General features: G+C 42.7%; 1 protein-coding gene across 1 annotated transcript in view; it reads left to right on the top strand.

Moving 5' to 3' along the window:
• The window catches only part of LOC111229559 (synaptotagmin-7-like), a 67,466-nt gene extending 49,005 nt beyond the window's left edge, over positions 1 to 18,461 (top strand). Inside the window, exons 4-9 of the mRNA XM_022755918.1 lie at positions 10,901 to 11,003; positions 13,247 to 13,514; positions 14,988 to 15,157; positions 15,546 to 15,660; positions 16,340 to 16,539; positions 17,274 to 18,461. Coding sequence (XP_022611639.1) covers positions 10,901 to 11,003; positions 13,247 to 13,514; positions 14,988 to 15,157; positions 15,546 to 15,660; positions 16,340 to 16,539; positions 17,274 to 17,378 — 961 coding nt within the window. The 3' untranslated portion in view covers positions 17,379 to 18,461. The remainder of the gene's footprint in view (positions 1 to 10,900; positions 11,004 to 13,246; positions 13,515 to 14,987; positions 15,158 to 15,545; positions 15,661 to 16,339; positions 16,540 to 17,273) is intronic.
• Positions 18,462 to 19,030: the final 569 nt, after the last annotated feature.

Genomic DNA, 19,030 nt, shown 5'->3' with positions numbered 1-19,030 from the left:
CAGTGACCCAGAAAACGGTGACATACACCAAGCACCTCCAGATACTGTGCCACTCAAATAGAAACAATTAGTCCAGATCTTCTTAATGAGGCTTAATTAAATCTTAACTCTGGAGAAAGATGACAGGCATGTTCGATGGGAAAGGTGAGTCTGGAGGGAAAGCAGAAGGCAGGTTAAATAACTAGATAAATTACTGTGTGTGTGTGTGTGTGTGTGTGTGTGTGTGTGTGTGTGTGTGTGTGTGTGTGTGTGTGTGTGTGTGTGTGTGTGCATACAGGTCTGTACATAACTTTTACCTGTGTGGAAGCTGATGTGCAAACTGCTGAATATCACATCCATTAACGATCATTAACTAATCACCAACAGTTCCCTTAATTATTTGTTGTCTGTATGATGTGAACACAGCCTGCACCTGCTGTCGGCACCACTTCATTAATATCATTACAGTATTATTAATTTGGCCTTTTAGTTTAAGGTATCGCCTTAATATCCTTCCCTGGACAAAGTGCTTACTGCTCGGGTGTTATTGTGTGGTTTTGCTGATTTTCCCTCTATGACCATTTTCTCTGTTATTGCTTCCTCTGTTTACTCTCATGCGGTCTCTTATTGTCCAGCCGCCTCTCTGATTTCTGTCCTCGTTTTCACCTGAAATGACCTCTCTTTTCTTCTCTCTCCCTGCACCACACCTTCTTTATGTTCGATTTCCCTATCCTTTGCATCTCTGTTCTCTATTCTCGCCTCTCTTTCTGTCTCTGTCTCTATCTCTTATTGTATTTTTTTTTTATGGGGAGCCAGCGAAGGGAAGCTGGTGGTCCTGGCTTTGGCCATTGGTGTGGCCGAGCAAGATGACTTTGCCAATATCCCTGACCTGCAGGAAACAGCGCAGGCAGCACCACCAACCAATCAGGAGCCCCCTCCTGAGAAGAGGTACCGGATAACGTATGAGAGAGGTTGTTGTGTGTATGAGGGAGAATGGGGTGCAAATGAAAGGACGTGAAGGATACGTGACATCGAAGAAAAGCAGGAGAGGATTTCAGAATCTAGGCGGAGGAAAGTAGTTTTGTTTTGAAGTGTTTTCGGTGAGTCACTGCACTTAGGTGCATTGTGCTACAGACCTGCACCTGAAATAGCACCACAGCTCGACACGCTGTTACAGAAATAAAAATGAGAGCTGACTATAAAACCAAATGTGGAAAAAAAAAATACCCATAATGTGGAAAGAGTAAAGAGATAAAGCAATTTGGATGTTAGCTGTAAAGCAGTAATGAGCTCATAAATCACAGCAGTGAGATGCTCACTGGTACTCCAGTCCTTTTTTCTGCTTTTACAGGTAAAATTTCAGCCAATCACATAAAACAGTGTTTTCTCATGCCAGCTGTCTTGGCCATTATAATTATCTCCCCATATCGCAATGACATTCTCCCCCACCATTTTCATCTCTATTTGTTTGTCTTTTTACTACTGGCTTACAGAGACCTCCCATTGGTAATTGTCGTATTTCCTTTGTATCTTCATGCTTTTATTATCTCTGTCCTTTCTACTCCTATGTTCTTTTTTTTCCCCTCCTGCTCATTAGCTTCCTTCAATCACCCTCTGCTACTCTGAGAGTCCCGTCTCTGTAGCTCCACTGAGGGCCCAGAGAGCCGCCTCATTATTCCACAACATGTTAGTCACTTACATAAACATGCTGCTAAAAATAAACCTTTTCCTTGCCAGCCACCTTACGCACAAGCTCCCTATCTCCCAAAATAATTGCTTTTGCATTCTGTAAAGGAATTGGACCAACTTTTCTTTTTTTGTAGAACAGTTTAAGACTAACAAAAGAGTACAGGGGTGGTTGTCATGTGAGAGAAACGGCTCACACCACGCTGTGCTTATGTTTGCTCATTTTCAGCCACGGACGGCGGTTTTTGATTATTTGTGCAAGAGCATAACACCACAGAGCCACGGCGTAATCCTGTGTTTGGTCCAGCCCTAGGCAGATGCGACACACTCGATTTCTTCTGCAGTCCAATTAGGCTGTTTTAACCTCACTTTGATTCTGTGACAAATCGGAGACAATTTTGGAGATGCATGATATGACATACACCTTAAAAAAAAAAATTGCAGAAGAGGGTGAATTCTGATTTACTTGTCACACCAATTATTCCTCATTCAGTGTTTGATAAATTTGACACATGACTTAAAACAAGGGCTCTATTACAATACAGATGGTAACTGCTTTCTTATCTAGACTGCACAGCTGCAGTATGAAGCTGCACATGTGGGCTGGAGACATTTATAGGGTCTCTTGTGCCTTCGTCCCCAAAATAGTAAGCACCTTTATTTGTCATAAAAAGTTTGCCTTTAGAGCTATGCTACGTCAACAACTACTGAGAGATATTTGTGTCTCAGTTTGTCGGCCTCATTTTAGTCTCCTGCCCCCGAGCGTCCTGTGGCCTTTTCCTGGAGTCCACACAGCGCTACGTGGAGCTACAAACAAGCATGAAAGTCATCTTTGAGTAAGAATGTCGCTTTTGTGAACATCAAAAGTATCGCCATTGTTCAGGATTAGTGTGAAACCCGTAGAGCCACAGAGGAGTACAATTTTCTGTGTAATTTGCTGTGCACATTACATCTGGCTTTTCCAGAATTTTATTCACCTGGAAACCTCCTTAAATGGGTTGTGAAATCCACTAATAGACTAAACAGCAAGAAGGAACCACAGGCCGTTCGGTCCAGCACACGGCCAGCAGGACTCACCTCGATTAATGGTGATTGAGTGCATTGTGGTATTTTCTAGATTAACCTGAGGTTCATTTAATTTCTTTCAGTCAAAACAGAATGACTGGCAGCTTACAGTCTGTGAACAATAGAGAGGTAGGGAGTAAAAAAAGAATGATTTGACTAATGAATGTCTCGGCCACTTTACTGAGCTCCTGTCTATCCCTTTCCTGAGCTGTAAACTAATTCCACTTGAGCCACGTATTGTTTTGTTTGTTTCATGATAAATTACAAATTCAAATCTATAATGAATGATTTAGCCACACTTTAATTGGTTGCTAAATTTAGACGCTCGAATAAACATTATAAGTCCACAGTGTATTAAAAATGCAAGGTGTAAGCTTGCTGGGAGTATATCATTCCCCATGGTGTTAGTGCTGACTTCACAGATGTCTGACCATGATTTAATCAATCACGCTCTTGGCATATTGCTCGTTCTAAACGGGGCTCTCGAGCCTGCATCCAGCTGGAGACAAAGCCATTCTTTCATTCGCCTTTCGCTCTCCACACCCCTCTGTGCAGCCATATCATCGCAGTCTGTGCATTTACATCAAACATGTCCTTCATGTGCTCGTCACTCATCTCCATACCTGCATCACTCATGTTGCACCCCTTGAATTTATTCAACAAAAACTGACCTATCTGAACGACATGACACTGGCAAATTATTTCCGCCAAACACAAAGCCTCTGAAGTTAATGTGAATAGTTTGTGACTCTCAAAATCGTCAGTGCTAACATCAAAGTGAAATCTCTCTTCTCGTGATGAATAGCAAAGAGCTGTTCTCTGCACAAGTGATATGTGGTGGAAAGTAACTAAGTACATTTACTCAAGTTCTGTACTTTGTACTTTTTCTTCCACTACATTAATTTCACAGCTATAGTTAAAGGTCCCATATTTGACACTTTTCCTATGTTTTATTTGAAGTTTTGATATCCATAAGATGATATATTTGTGGTTTTAAGAACCAAAAACTATCTCAATTCAGTTTCACATCTCCTCTCTCAGGCTTCTCTCTGGAGCTCTAGTAACAACTGGTCGGTGAGCCAATCAGAAGAGAGGCTGAGCCTGTGGGTCCAAGTGGGCAGTGCTTGGGGCATGGCTGAGAGTGGTAACTGCTTTGTTGTGACATCACAAAGTTACAGAAGTCCTGACGGCTCATTTTAAGGCACAGTTTCTTAATACAGATTGTGTGCATTTTTCTTTGGACTGAGCTCTTTGATACTTTCACAGTATTAATATATTAATATACCCAGACCTGCTTTATAATCAAAAAAGACATGTAAGGGTCACTTTATACAATATGGGATCTTTAATAGTTACTCTACAAATGCTGTAACAGATTTTCTGTTATCAAATGTAGATTCGTTTATAAAATATAACGAATAGTTAAAAATTAAACCAATGATTTAATGACCCTTTAGTTGGCAATTCCCATCTAAACTTCACAGATGGTTCAATATGAAAAACTGTTCAAGAAAGCTAAAATGTTCCAATATTTCATAAGAAAAAGCAAAGATTAGACCAGCTTGTAAAATATGAATACAAATCTATGTCGCAGAATTCTGTTCTGCTCCATTAATCATCTCTCTGCCCCTCAGATTAATGCTAAGATGTTTAGGAGGCGACCCAACCCCTGGGTTGGGCTCGACCTGACTAAACTACCTAACAGTATATAAGTGGTTAAACCTAGCCCCACCTTGACCAGCTACAACATTAATATACTTCTTACACATTGATCAGACATGTGTCAATGCTAATGATTTTTTAAACATTTGATAATTAAATGTGTCACCAACAGGAACATTTTATTGCAGAAAGTACATTTTGCTGAGAATACTTCTGTACTTTAGGTTAAGTAGGGTTTTGAAAGCAGGACTTTTACTTGTACTGGAGTATTTTACATTGTTGTATTGGTATTTTTACTGATGTACAAGATCACAGTGCCTCTTCCACTGCTGGAAACAGAAATGCTAAACAGCATGTAGGGACAAGTAACAACAGAGAGGCTTTTCATTTACCCCTCAGCAGTGTTTATGCTTCATTGTTGCTTGGCCATAGTTGAAGGCAAGCAAAACAAACACAGTCTTATCCCCACTGGCCATGAGAAGGTGTTATAGTGCATGATATTCATTACGCTCCTTCACTGACCTTGTGTGTGCGATCGCTGGATGAAAGCGTTCTGCGCAGCCATTTGTTTATGAAGTGAGGCCGGAGCTGACTGACAGTTTGAAAGGCACCAGAGCTGGTGGTAGTGATAGAGACTTTCAAACCAAGGTTACACACTCGCAGGGGAGAGAGTGGGAGGGAAGGCTGCGCAGTAAAATAGCGGAGGAACTCGGATGGATTACAAAATTGTATGTTGCTTTGATTATGGGGCCACACATGCTGAGATGTTTATATCCCAGGCATCCATAGGTTGTGGATGTTAGAAAGCTTAATTAGGATGTTAGAGTGGCTCGTTAATGCCTCATTGGTCTTCACTCGTACAATTCTGTTTCGATTCAGTGAACCTATACTGTAGGTTCTCCTCCACTGTTGCTATAAAGAGAAGCCACAATCCCCGAGAGCTTTGAATCTAGATCTCTCTCTGAGCAGCAAGCCAACGGGCCAATGAGGGTGGAGGCTCGGGACAGGGGAGGCGGGATACGTCCTTGTGCCACATTGACATTAAATCCACTTGCCTTTGGTCTTTCAATTATTCATCCATGCATGTTACATCATTTTGAGTAAGCCAGCAGAGTTGTTTCTTGTTTCTGAACACATCTTGCAGATATTAATAGATATAGCTGTAGATTTCTCTGCCTCAAAGATGTGATGCATTCTGAGATTCTCTGAGTGTCCATTAATTGCCAAGTGGGCTATATGATATTGCTCCATAATTTATGAGCTTATTACATTGCTTAAGTGACACGAAAGGCTATGATAAACAGGCAGTTTTGACCTATTATCTAAATCAATATAAATGTGCGTTTATTTGACATCATGACTGCGTTTGTGCTCTTAACGCATTAGTCTGAGTAGGAGGAGTTTAATCTTTATGTGGTGGAGGATGGTGTGTTTAGGCTAATGTAATGTTAGGTCATTTTGAGGTCACATGCATGTTTAGTGCGGTTTACCAGTCTTGTTTTCTTAGATAATAGAAAAAAAACTGCTGTCATAATGCTTCCAGATGATATAATCAGTATGTGTGTTTGGACAAACACATGTAAATTGATTATGCTATGTTCTGCTAGTCTGACACAGTGCTCCTCCTGTGACAGGGGCTTTGCAGGCCCGACTAATCAGCAGAGTCTTCAGGGGCTCTGGTTAAGACTGCCCCTGAGGCTCTGGCGCCCTGTAGCCACCATGCTCATCCTCACATCACAAGGGGAATGTTGAGATGCATTCAGTTACATGCTAAGAGAGGGGGGAAAGAAGATAACACTGACGCGGGGGAAAAAAAAGGAACCACAAAATGAAGAGGAGGAGGGGAGCACATTCATATTTCCATCCATCTATATGTCAGGGGAGGATGAAAGAAAATTCAGAGTGCAAATCCATCTTCCTTCCATGAGAGTAGTAGGAGGGAGTGCTCACTGTATTCTGCACATCCCTGTGTTATGCAGGGCTGGAGGCAGCACTCTAGCCAGCAGGTACATGCTGCTACACATGCTCATCTCATACACACAGATAGATGGATGGCGGTTGGGGAGAGGAGCTATTAGGAGCATTAACCTGGGACTCCTGTGTCCTGCCTCAGAACAGGTGGCACATCTGCAGCAGCCTCCACCTCAGAGGCAATCTTTGAATTTAATCGGGATTCACAACATTTGGTAGACTCGTGTTTGGAGTTTTAATGGACTTGAAAAATGTTTTGATGATTTCATGTTGCTGAAATTCCCCGGGATGATAGGTTAGTTGTTTTGGTTGAGCTCGGAAGAATGACTGCTAAATTGCAGAGAGTATTGGGAGGCTATAAAGGGAGGTGGGGCTCTGAACCGTTACAGCATTATGCTCATCTTTGGATTCGAAAAGAATCCTGTTTGCCATCTACAGTATTTTATTTGATATAGTTAACAGGGCAATTGCAAACCAACCAAGAAGTAATGTGTTAAAATACATCTAAAATATGGCTTCTAATAAAGATAAAATAGACATGTAACAGTATTTATAGAGATCCATGTTTGGAACTGACTGAATTGTGGTGTTGTTTTCTATTTCCTTTTTGGAGTTCAGTGAAAGAAGCAGATACATTTAGCACCTCCCTTGTTGCTTCTTCCTGAAATGGGATTTCAGTAAACGATGCTATTTTAGACTCATTTCCAGTTCCAGAACGTAGGAAGTAATTAGTCAACAGTGAAAACATCCACATTCATGTGCTGCAGCAGAGTCTTTGGTCATAGCTTGAGAAGTGAAGCAGCAGGGATGACTGGCTGACTCCAGTGTGAACGTACATGTGTTTCATGTGGATGATGAAGTTATGTAAGCAGCGCCGTGCTTCACTGCTGCGGTTTTGACTGTGAATGATCCTGGGAAGTATGATGTGGCCCCTGAAGAATGATAGATCTAGTGGGCGACTATAAAATTGAGCATAGACATTGAAATACCTCACTTCACGGTCTCAGGCGAGCGTGTTTGTTTGAGTGTGACATGTTTGCAGAGGGGTGGGGAGTCTGAGTGTCTGGGGGAAAAAAAAAAAAAGCTGGGGCTGGGTTGGGCTTTCTTTCTCGCGTCTCTCTCCAGCCTAGAAGTGGAGTGTCTTTCCCCCCCTCCCCTCCCCCTCTCTTCGAGCTGCTGGCCCTCGGTCAGGTAACAAAACAGGATAGTATCACAGGACGGTGAAACCCAAAGTGGCCCCGCCTGCCTCCATATGTCTGTTCATGTGAATGTGTGTGTCTGCGAGGCTCTCACCCGTACCTGTCATATATCCTATACCTTATCTTCTTTGTTCTCAGTGTGTTTGCCTGTTTGCTGCACCCCTCTAAACACACCCTTCCCTTGCGTCCACTCCCAACAACCTCTTGTCACAACACCTCAAACCCCCATATGTATGGTCTGTGTTTCTAGAGCCGTTGCTATGCCAACAGCCCACTTTCTGTGCCTTAGCTGTGGGAGAATCTGATTTGAACTCGAGTCCACTCTGCCTCCCACTGGATACTGTAGACAACTGCAGGCTCTAAAGCATAAATTTCCACATCAACCCCCAAGGGGTCAGACAGAAAAAAGCATTGGCACCAAAATGTAGCAGTTGTAGTATTACCATCTGCCACAATTAATATTGCTTTTTTAGAAATGAAATAAATTGAGACCAATCTTCGTTTTCAATTCATGATACTCTTCAAAAACTGGATGATCTGGAGGAAGTACCTTATTTTCTGCAACAAATCTGCAGCCCCAGCCGCTTTGTTTAAACAGCCTGGAGGCAGCGCTGGAGCAGAGGACCACCTCAGGTGCTGTAGAGCAGGGCTGGTAGAAAGGCCATTCCCCTGGCTGCACTAGCTCTTACCTGAGAATGCACTGAACCCCTGAATGAAGCATGAAGCAGAATGAATAATTGAAGACGTTCACTCCCCCATCAATAGTTGGGAGGTGGAGGAGGAGGGAGGTGCCTTGCTTTACTTCAAGCCATAAGTCTCTCTCCTAGCTTCAGAGCTCGTTTGAGCTCATCGTCAGATCTTGGTTAAGTGTTTTTACCCAGCCTTTTCCTCACCTCTCAAACCTGTTGCCTGCAGTTTAGAGTCTGTGCAAAAAAACAGGCCCCCCGAAAATGCATTTACCTCCTCCCTTGGCAACTAATACAACTAACACCAATTGATAAATAGTCCCTTCCCTTCTCGAAATGGTTAACATCCCTCCTTCCCCCCGTCTCGCTCTGGTTCCTTTGCTGGTTGAAGTGATTGTCTGTTTGCTTGTCTTGTTTGCTTGCTTTTTCTGTCTGTCTATTTGTCAGTATATTTTCCCCTGGTTCTGTCCTTGTCTTCTGCAAAAATGTACACATTATTGCATTCAACATCAATTCTCATCCAAATTTGCAGTTCAGAGCGCCCAACAAAAAAGTGCCACCCATGAGACATACATTCTCTCAGTGAAAAGCTCAACAGAAGAATGCTGGCCAGACAGACAGACTTTCAATGGGCTACTTGTTTCCTGCCTGTCCAAGGCATTGCCTTCACTCTCTGAGTGACAACTACTTGCATATATTATATATGCACATGTAGCCAATGCCCGTTTGTGCTTTGGCCCCTGTGTCCCCAGTCCACACTTTTAGAGTGTTGCTAATTGGTTGGAAAATCAGGTTAGACTTAAAGTGAACTTGTATCATTTGTAGTTATATCTTCTATTTAACAATGCCCTCTTCTGTAACACTCTAAATGTGCACTTCCTATGTTCTTACTATTTGTCCCTTTTTGTGTTTTCAATGATATTATATTTTGTATTGTATATCTACCCCTTATTTCTCTTTCATTCTATATCTCATCTATCGTTTATTTTGAGCTCTCCACTTAAAGAACGACGATTCTTGCTCTCTCTCTCTCTCTCTCTCTCTTTTTCCTTGTGATCAATTGTATTTATTGTCTTTTTCTTTTCCTCTCTGTGCTCTTTTTCTCCCTCTAGCATGTTCGCCCCTTTGTCTCCTGTTAGAAATATTGTGTGTGCATAGCTCTTTATTTTTTTTTGTCTCTTATTCTTTGATACTTATCAGACTGACCAAACTAAGCCTCTCTTGTGTTTCCAGGCTTTCCTTCCTTCATTCCCTATCTTTTCTTGCAGCTCTGTTTTTTCTCTCTAATGTGCTGGTGTTTGTAACAATCTCACTCTGTTTTGGTTTTGGTTTTTTGTAACCTCACTGTTCATGCTATTAATACTTGCTATCTCTTCTAATACAGAAAAAATAATTTTCAGCTTGCTTTTCTCTTTCTTACATTCCTTGTTAAACCTTCTATCTTATCTACAGTCTTTATGATTTCTGTCCAGTTTGTGCGTCTGCAGCATCCTCTCTGCATCTGCTCGTTTCTTTTCTCTTTCTCTGTGTTTCTGTTCTTGTCTTTCGTCTCTATTTACTGTTTGTTTCTTGCCTAACGGTGTTTCAGTGTTCAGCCTCTCCATGTGCCTTGAGCAGTCATCTATGGAGTGCTGTGTGTCCAATGTGTCATATTGCATTGGCCAGGACTTTTGCATTTGGCTCTTTCTTGTTCTATCTTTTCTCTCATGATTCCTTTGATCTCATAATATTTATCCTCTTTTAATTTTTTGTCTTCTTTTGCCGGTTTTCCTTTTCTTTACACTTTGTGATTCTTGTTGTTATCATGATGTATGAACATAGAGGTTTTTCTCCCACTTTAATGTTATGTTTTCAACGATCCTCATGTGAAGGAACTAAACTTAACATCTATTAACAATTGTACCTAAGTATCAGCTGTGCCATGGGAGATCTCTGCTCTCTCCTTTTATGTTTTTTTTTTTAATCAATATTTTGTGTTGATGCAAAGTTAATAACTGAGAGATTTAAACACACAAACACTATAACATCTGTCCTGTTAAACGTCTGGTCCTCTACATGTTGCTATACATGTCTGTCTACTGTATATATAGTAACGTCCTGTTGCTATACATGTCATTATACATGTGTGTCTTGTTAATGTCTTTAGAGGGACTAAGGGTTGATCATAAACCTCTTGGGATTGGACATAATTAATGGGTTTCTATCAATTTTAAATTTAGTGGTTCTGTTTTGTGTTCTGTCTGAAAATGTGTTTGTTTACTTAGTGGAGGTAACTTTCCTGTTAGAGATATGGATGTTTGCCACACTGGACATATGTATAGTCATCTCAGATTCCAAGTTTCATCAAACACAACCCACTGCATCAAATGTCCTCAGTTCTAACGCCCGACGTTAATCTGTGGAATCTCTGGCAGATTTTATTTGGCATCGCTCATGATAGCTAGAGAAAGCACAATCTACTTTGAAGCGACTTCTGTCCAAAGCAAACTTGGACTCAATTGGTCATTTCAGATAGACGATGTTCTAGCGCCAAACAGGTGGAGGTTGGACTCCCTGTGTGCTCAGACATTCTCTCTTTCTGGAGATGAGTTAGCTTCTCAGCACGTGTCCTCGCTCTTTTCCCTCTGCGTCAAACTGTGTTTTTGCTTACAGGGGCAACAAGCCAGCTAACAGCCCCAAGGGTCAACCCCCTGATGCTGACGGTCACTCCTCCGTCACTGACCTGGCCAACTCTCTCACCGGAGACATGGTGATGGTAAGACCCTCTGTCCCACCACTCATCAATCCCACTGTCACTTACGCTGATAACTCTCGGTGTACACGATATAGGCAAAAGTATGTGGACGCCCCTGTATTTGTGTCCTAATCTTTTTCGGGCCCCATAATTCCAGGTATCGGATAAGGCAGGGAAATGTTACTGAAACAGGAGGAAATAGCAAATTTGTTTGAGACTATTTTTGGTTGTGGAAGAATACGCACTAGTTGGTAATTATGGCACCAGTACGATGTTTGTGGGATTGCCTCAATTCCCTCTATTGAAGGAAAATCACCCATTACAATAACGTGGCCCATTTCTGTGGTTTTAGTAACTGTTGCACAACAGTGGAGCTCTGTGGCACAGAGGGATCATTTATATCAGGCTTTGCCTACACTGACAATATTTGTCAGTAGGTTCAAGTCATTGCTACTTTTTGGCTTGTCATGGGATTTGTTGACAATATGAAAAATCGAGTATTTCCCCAGAAAATCTTAAAGGGACACACCAGTGTTGATCTTCCATAAAACTGGGGAACTCTTGGGGAGACAGATTTAAAATTGATTGGTCAAAACTGAACAAACTGTTCAGTTCACAAAACTGTAACAGATGTGAAGATTATATATTCAGATTTTTAACAACTAGCCTGGATCAAGCTCCAGAACCACTGGATCCCACATGCATGCATCCTACAGTTTGTAAAGCAAGGGCAGATAAGTAAAACTTTCAGTTTCAAACTTGTAGTCTCAAACCCCAAGTCTAGAAATAACCCAGAAGCCAACATCAGGGTTATTTTCTCAGACCTTTGAAAGCTCCATCCAGAGCCACAGAATACATTTTACAGCTGTTTTCACAGGATGAGTAGAACTCCTCCTGATAAGTAAACTGACCTTGACATGACCGTTCCAGTTTGGCGTGGAAGAGCTGGACTGGACTGGACTGGAGTCCTGAGCTCAACCCCCGTCCAACACCTTTGGCAATGAATCAGAACGCTGACTGTGCAGCAGGCTATATCAGCCAAAATCAGTGTCTGACCTCATTAATGCTTTTTGCGGCTGAATGGAAGCAAATCCTTTCAGCGAGAGTCCAAAATGTTGTGGAAAGACGTCCCAGAGGAGTGGAGGAATCACACTGATGCCTGTGGTTTGAGAGTGAAATGTTCAGTGATCACATACGGTATTTGTGTCCACATACTTTTGACCATGAGGTAATTCTTGGTCAGCTGGAAGGGCTCGTGCTGCCGAGTCATCCTCCATGCACAGGATGATTTACAGCTGCACATGGTAATAACGGAGTCATTATAGAAAAAAATACACAGCCAGTTCCCACAGTGGCAATCAAGTGAGACAAGCCATCCAAGGTGACTCACACTGTTTGATAAATTAGACTTGGAATATTTCACACACAGTTCTGAAACCCATGTTGACAAATTCTGAGTGAGTCAGTCTTTGTCACTTTGAAATTCTGAAATCAGCTATTTCAGGTAATGCTCCCAGTGAGTGTTTGCATGCAAACCACTTCTCAGGCTAGTCTTCTTCAAAGTGTCAGTGGAGGCTCTTGCACAAAGTTGGTCTCATGAACTACTTGTTTTTATCTCTTTCAAAGTCCTCAACTGCCTCGCTCCAATGAATGCTATTGTTAGAGAGAGACAGAGAGAAAATTAAAGGACAGAGACAGACGGTGGAGCAACAGGGAGAAAAGAAACAACCATAAACACAACACAGCTGCCAGTGAAGACAGGCAACCTTGAGCTGTGCCTCCCTGGCCGCTCTCTCCATGTCCCTTCATTCAATGCTCTCTCTCTCTCTCTCTCTCCTGCACTTTCTCTTTGTCTCTTGCTCTCCCTTTCCCTCTCTCTGTCTGCTGCTTTCTATCAGATAGCGGCCTTTTAGTACACAGCCATGATAAAGCAGTCAGAGTGGCTGTGAGAGAGACTGGGTGGTCTAAATCTTCCCTATCTACAATCTGAGCACCTCCTGCCTCTTAAGAACATTAGTAAGGAAATTAAACTCTCTCACTCTTCTTAATGTCAGACCAATCTCTGCCTTTGAGCAGCTGCCTCTATATGCCAGGATAGAAATGCAGCTCTAAAATCTCCTCCTCCTCCTCACGGTCTGAGTGCACGTGCTTGTGTCACAAAAAGTGTGTGTTCTTAGACTGAACCTTTTGTGTGAGTGGTTGCCGCTGCTGCTGTTGCATGTATGAGTGTTCATATTTATGTGACTTCGATGGTGGCCCTGCAGCTGTCTCCAGGGTCGGAGGATGATGACGGTGAAGGGCCTATCAGTGAGAAACTAGGCCGGATCCAGTTCAGCATAGGCTACAGCTTCCAGAACACCACTCTCACCGTCAAAGTTCTCAGGGGCCAGGAACTCCCGGCCAAGGACTTCTCCGGCACCTCCGACCCCTTCGTCAAGATCTACCTGCTGCCTGACAAGAAGCACAAGCTGGAAACCAAGGTCAAGAGAAAGAACCTCAACCCCCATTGGAACGAAACTTTCCTGTTTGAAGGTCTGTGTTATTTCCATTCAGCTACTCATCAGAGACCTGTCTGTTATTGTTGTTGTTGTTACACACTTTCCGTTACATTTTGCCATTTTACCCATAAAAATTCCTGAAAACCTGTTTTTATATCATAAGTGTATCCCTATAACATGAAATATTCATAACTAAATAAGCAACTCTGAACATTTAAGCTAAAACAATTGCTATAATTTAACAGTAAAACACTGAAAAACTCTGATAAGCTGCTGCATCTGGACTGTGTGGGTGTTGTTTCATCAGATTTCCACTTGAAACTAGTGAGAATAGTACGAATGAAAATAGAAGTGCACAAATCTCTCATGTGAAATAACCACAACTGTTCACACTTTGGCAGATAATTATGTGTTCATATGAGACCCCATTGCTCATTGAATGAAGCTGAATGAAGAGAATAGGTTTTCAGGGGCTTTAAACATTCTTATATAAAATGATCTGTGCTTCTGTGCTATGCTTGAGAGGGTTGGTTTCCACAGATTCGACAGCTTGGCATAACTCTTTAAAGCAATAGTGGGGCATTTCGGAAAGGTTTTACTAATTATGAAGAAACAGTCAGGAGCTGCTTCTTTTAGCATAAAGACTGGAAAGCTGGAAATAGCTATCCTGGCTGTTTGAAGGTAAGAAAATGCATGTACCAGCACCTCTAAGCCTAATGAACACATTATGTCTCATTTGTGCAATCCATATAAAAACCGAAGTGTAAAAACGTAGGTCTGCTTCGGTTCTTTATGCTAAGCTAAGCTAACCAGCTTCTTGCTGTAGCCTTATATTTAACAGACAGATGTAATAGTGGCTTCTCATTTAACCAGAGAGCGAATAAGCTCACTCACAAGCCCGAAATCTGTAAAGTCTCTCATAGCAATGACAATGTTTCTCAGCGCTCAGAGAGCATCGTGGGAGTTGTGTGACAAGTCACAATGAATGTGTGAAAATAGAACAAAATTTTTTGCATTGATAAAACCTCCAGCTCAAGACACTGCAGTCATTTTTTGTTTAAAAAAAAAAAAAAATCTACAATATTCTTGAGCTCTGTCAATGGCAGATGTTTAGTAGCAGCGTCACAGAGCGATGAGGTTTCACACACCTGTATGATCTGAATTTGTTTCATTAGGACCATCGTGCTCAGATGACAGCGCAGTGTTAAATTAACCAAAATAATGTTCAAAAGGCTCAAACCTTTTCCAAAATTAGAACAATGGCCAGTGCTCTTGAAAAATGAATGTGATAGGTCTTCGTGACTGGAGTATAATGATCCGTCTCAGTCATCTGAGAGAGAGCGCTGGCAGGTCCTGCCGTTTCTGAAATGCACTTTGGCCTTTGCCAAATTCATCCCTGTTAGCACGGTGCAGATTACACTGCTCTCTCTACACTGTCAGGAATATTTTTTCACTCTCTGTAACTAAGCTCACTCCTCAGCGTTATCTGTTTCTGCCTCTGTTTTAGGCTTCCCTTATGAGAAGGTGAGAGAGCGCACTCTTTACCTTCAGGTGTTGGACTACGACCGCTTCAGCAGGAATGACCCCATTGGAGAAGTGTCAATCCCCCTTAACAAGGTGGAACTGGGCCAGATAAAGACCTTCTGGAAGGAGCTCAAGCCCTGCAGTGATGGCAGTGTAAGAGAGAGGGGATGACCATCAGGTCATCAGGCTGAATGATGACAAATCCAGTTTTTTCATTCAAATGTTGTGATTACAGTTTTATTGAATACGAGTTTGATGCCATTCGTTGACTACTTTTAGCATGTGAGCTTGATTGATGTAATTTTAGGGTGAGCAACAGGCTCAGCTCAGCCACCCTGGTCACTGGACCATCTGTGTTTGGCACAAGGGGTTAGAGCAGAGAGGGCAGCGATGTAAGATTACACAATAAAATAGTGAGTAATCTGAGTTTGATATTCCCTGATGAAATGTGATATTAGAGTGAGCGAATCATACTCCATTGTGTGTGTGTGTGTGTGTGTGTGTGTGTGTGTGTGTGTGTGTGTGTGTGTGTGTTCCTCAGGGGAGACGGGGAGACCTGCTGGTGTCACTCTGCTATAATCCCACTGCCAACACCATCACTGTGAACATCATCAAAGCGCGCAATCTCAAAGCCATGGATATCGGGGGCACCTCAGGTAGAGATTCCTCCTCGTTTGTTTAGTCTTTTCTCTTTCTAGCCCTTGTCCACCGGTCTGAAGCCCTTCTTCTGACATTGGAAGCTCTGTGGCTTCACACACAGCTCTGGCTCTGTGTTCAAACATTTCCTGACCTGTCCGTGCGGACGACGGCTGCCGTCTGGCTCCTGAGCCGGGTCGCACCGCAGATAGCTGCGGCAGCAAGGTGACACTACGTCAAGTGTGTCTCCCTTGCCCTCTCTCTATCCTGTTCTGTCTCTTTCTGTATATCTATGAGGATCTTCAGCCTCCCAGCCAAATCTGTGTCAGCCCAGTTTGGTGCTAGTTTTCAAAGTATCAGGTCTCACTGTGAAATGCTTTCTGTGGCATATCTTTGTAAAATTACCTCTTCCTGCCACAGCAGGAGCGGTGGCTGTTAGTATTACAGAGTATGATAATGCTCCAGAATTGGTAGTACAAATCCCAGGCCCTATTTCCATAAATACTTCCTCATTTGTATGTTTCCTAGCTCAAGGGATAAGTTGACCTTGAGCTCAAACTAGGTATCTGCTTCCCTGCTGCCTTCCCTGACTTTAACAATTAAGAGGGTAATTGCAAACCTGACCCTAAAAATCCCCCTCAATGTGCATCTTCATCCTCCATCTCATGTAAACTGCTGCACTTTCCGTCCATATTGCAGATCCATATGTGAAGGTGTGGCTGATGCACAAGGACAAGCGTGTAGAGAAGAAGAAGACGGTGACGATGAAGCGCTGTCTGAACCCTGTCTTCAATGAGTCCTTCCCCTTCGACGTCCCCGCCCATGTGCTGAGGGAGACCACCATCATCATCACCGTCATGGACAAGGACAGGCTCAGCCGCAATGACGTTATCGGCAAGGTAACACTTTGTCAACTTAGTCTTGTTGCCCTTGGTCACAACTTTTCCGTAGCATTTCCATCTCGGGACAACACTGAATTAAAGCAGCGCCAGCATCAAACATGCAGAGACAGCAGATGCATGTCATGCTGGCCTTACAGACCACTGTAATAAATGTATCACTCAATTATGATCTCTTCAGAACATTTGAAAAAATTCAGGTTAGATCAGTCTGCATTTCCAGTCTTTATGCTAAGCTAAGCCAACTGGCTGCTGGCTCCTGCTACATATTTACAGTACAAACATGGTTTGGCTGCTGAATGATCTCTCATCCACTATTATGAACTATCCTTTAACGTCTTGTCATTCTGTGTTTGTGCACTGTCCGACTTGGTAGAATAGGCAGCAGAATTGGCTGAGTGAAATGAAATAATGAAGTTATTCAAGAACTCGCTGTGAAGAGTGAAGCGCAAAGTGTCCCTTACATTCATGACAGTCATTGATTAAGGTTTTAACAGCAAATTTCATTTTAAAATGCATCAGTGATGCTGTTCTCCAGCGCTGACACTGCTGCCTTGTGTGCATCAGGTGCCGAATATCATGTGAACATCTTCCTCTTGTTTCGTCATTTCTGAATAAAAACGGCATGTCTTTACTTTATCAGATACAGTAGATAAAACCAGCAATGTTTCCTATTCCGCGTCTGACAGGACTCTGTCTACATCATCATCCCCTCTCTTCCTCCCTTCTCTCAGATCTATCTATCGTGGAAGAGTGGACCAGCGGAGGTGAAGCACTGGAAAGACATGCTCGCTCGGCCGCGTACTAACGTCGCCCAGTGGCACGCTCTTAAGGCCTGATCGCACCGCCCAGCTCCCTCCATGGCCCCTTCCCGTCTCCTACCCCGCTCCCACTCCTCTCTCCCGTCCCCTCCTCCCACTCCCGTCCTTATGCACAAGACTGACTTGCTGCCAGGCTGCGAAACACGGGTACAATTAGCCATCTGCTCTATTAAACCTTTAAACTCCTTTCTTTCAAAATCTCTACTCCTCTCCGACTCTTCTCTCTTCTTCTCTTCCCAACTCTCATACAGCCGTGTCTTAATTTCTATGTCTCACCACTTTGCCAATGGTCCCCCTGTTTCTGACTGTCTGTATGTCTGTCTGTCCTTATGCACTTTGCCTGTGGAGGTCTGATGTTCAGTTTCTTTGTCGACCCCTTGGTTCTGAACTGCACTGCAGCCCCTGACCCATTTAAGGTGCCAGTCCCGTGGGATCACAGAGAACCTTAAATAACGATCTAATCTCATATAATCCTATTGTATGACTATTCCAGGTACACAATGCTATACAGTATGTACTGTATGTACATATACATATTAATATATTAGGCGTATAGATTGGCAGAACTCCCCCTATACACATGACTAGTATACAGTATGTTATCCATAGCCTGTCTGCTGTTTCCCTTCTCTCCTCTCTTCATTTGTCACCTCGTCTTTGTCATCTATCTTAAGTGTACAATATCCTGTCCCCCATCTCAGTCCTCCCTACTTTAACTCAAAAGTGGTTTAATGTTCAGCTGAAGTTGTCGAAAGCAATCAATACTCCGTTTGTGATGAAACCAGCTGAACTCAAGATGGAATTGTTGATACTGCTGTCTCCCTCTCTCCTTCCTCTTCTCTATGTTCTTCTTTTTTTCCTCCTTATTGTTCCCTCTTTCTCTTCCTCTGGCACAATATTAGTGAATCCCTCCTTTCTGGACCCCCACCCCCCTTGTCGTCTGTGTGCTGTGGGTGCTGTGCTGTAGCTCCAACAAAAATAGAGATTAAAAAAAAGATAAATAAATAAACTGAACTTTCCGATGTTGGGAAAGCGGGAACACAATAAACTCATGAAATGGATCGCTCCTGATTTTTCCAGACAAAAAAGCCCTGACATGGAGAGAGAAAAAAGAAGATGTTAAAAAAAAAAAAAAAAAAAAAAAAAAAAAATTCCCCAAGATACGATGATGTCATTTTTCACAGCATCACCAACTGAGGAAACCAATTTAAATCTTCTTCCAATGTTAAGATGAAAACAGAAGCAAAAAGCAAAGTTTGTGCTGTTGGTGCACACGCATTCAGTTGTGTGTGCACACTTCTGTCTGTTTATCGAAGCTATGAATTCTTTGTGCTGCCCTGTGCTCTTGTTTTGTGCTGACGGGGGTCGATCCCCAGCAGTTTTGACTTGTATGGTGTGCTGCGTTACTGCTGTGTGCCTGCGTGCGCGTGTATATGTGTGTGTGTGCGCATGCGTGTGTGCGTGTGTGTGGGTGTGTGTGTTCACAGGAGCAACACCAATTCAGACTCGGCAGAAATCTTCTTCTCTTTTCTCTTTCTCATCTTGCGCTCTTCTTGCTCTTCTTACTGCCATTGTTTCCCCATCCTCCTTTACTGCCCTGCCTTCTGAACGAGGGCACGGGGAAGTTCTATCTGCACTTTTTGAAAATGTAATAACAATAATAACGATGA

The sequence above is a fragment of the Seriola dumerili genome, unplaced genomic scaffold (assembly GCF_002260705.1).
Source record: "Seriola dumerili isolate Sdu_G_001 unplaced genomic scaffold, Sdu_1.0 BDQW01000242.1, whole genome shotgun sequence".
Lineage (NCBI taxonomy): Eukaryota > Metazoa > Chordata > Actinopteri > Carangiformes > Carangidae > Seriola > Seriola dumerili.
The sequence above is the reverse complement of the archived record's forward strand: the minus strand, read 5'-3'. Positions and strand labels throughout refer to the sequence as shown.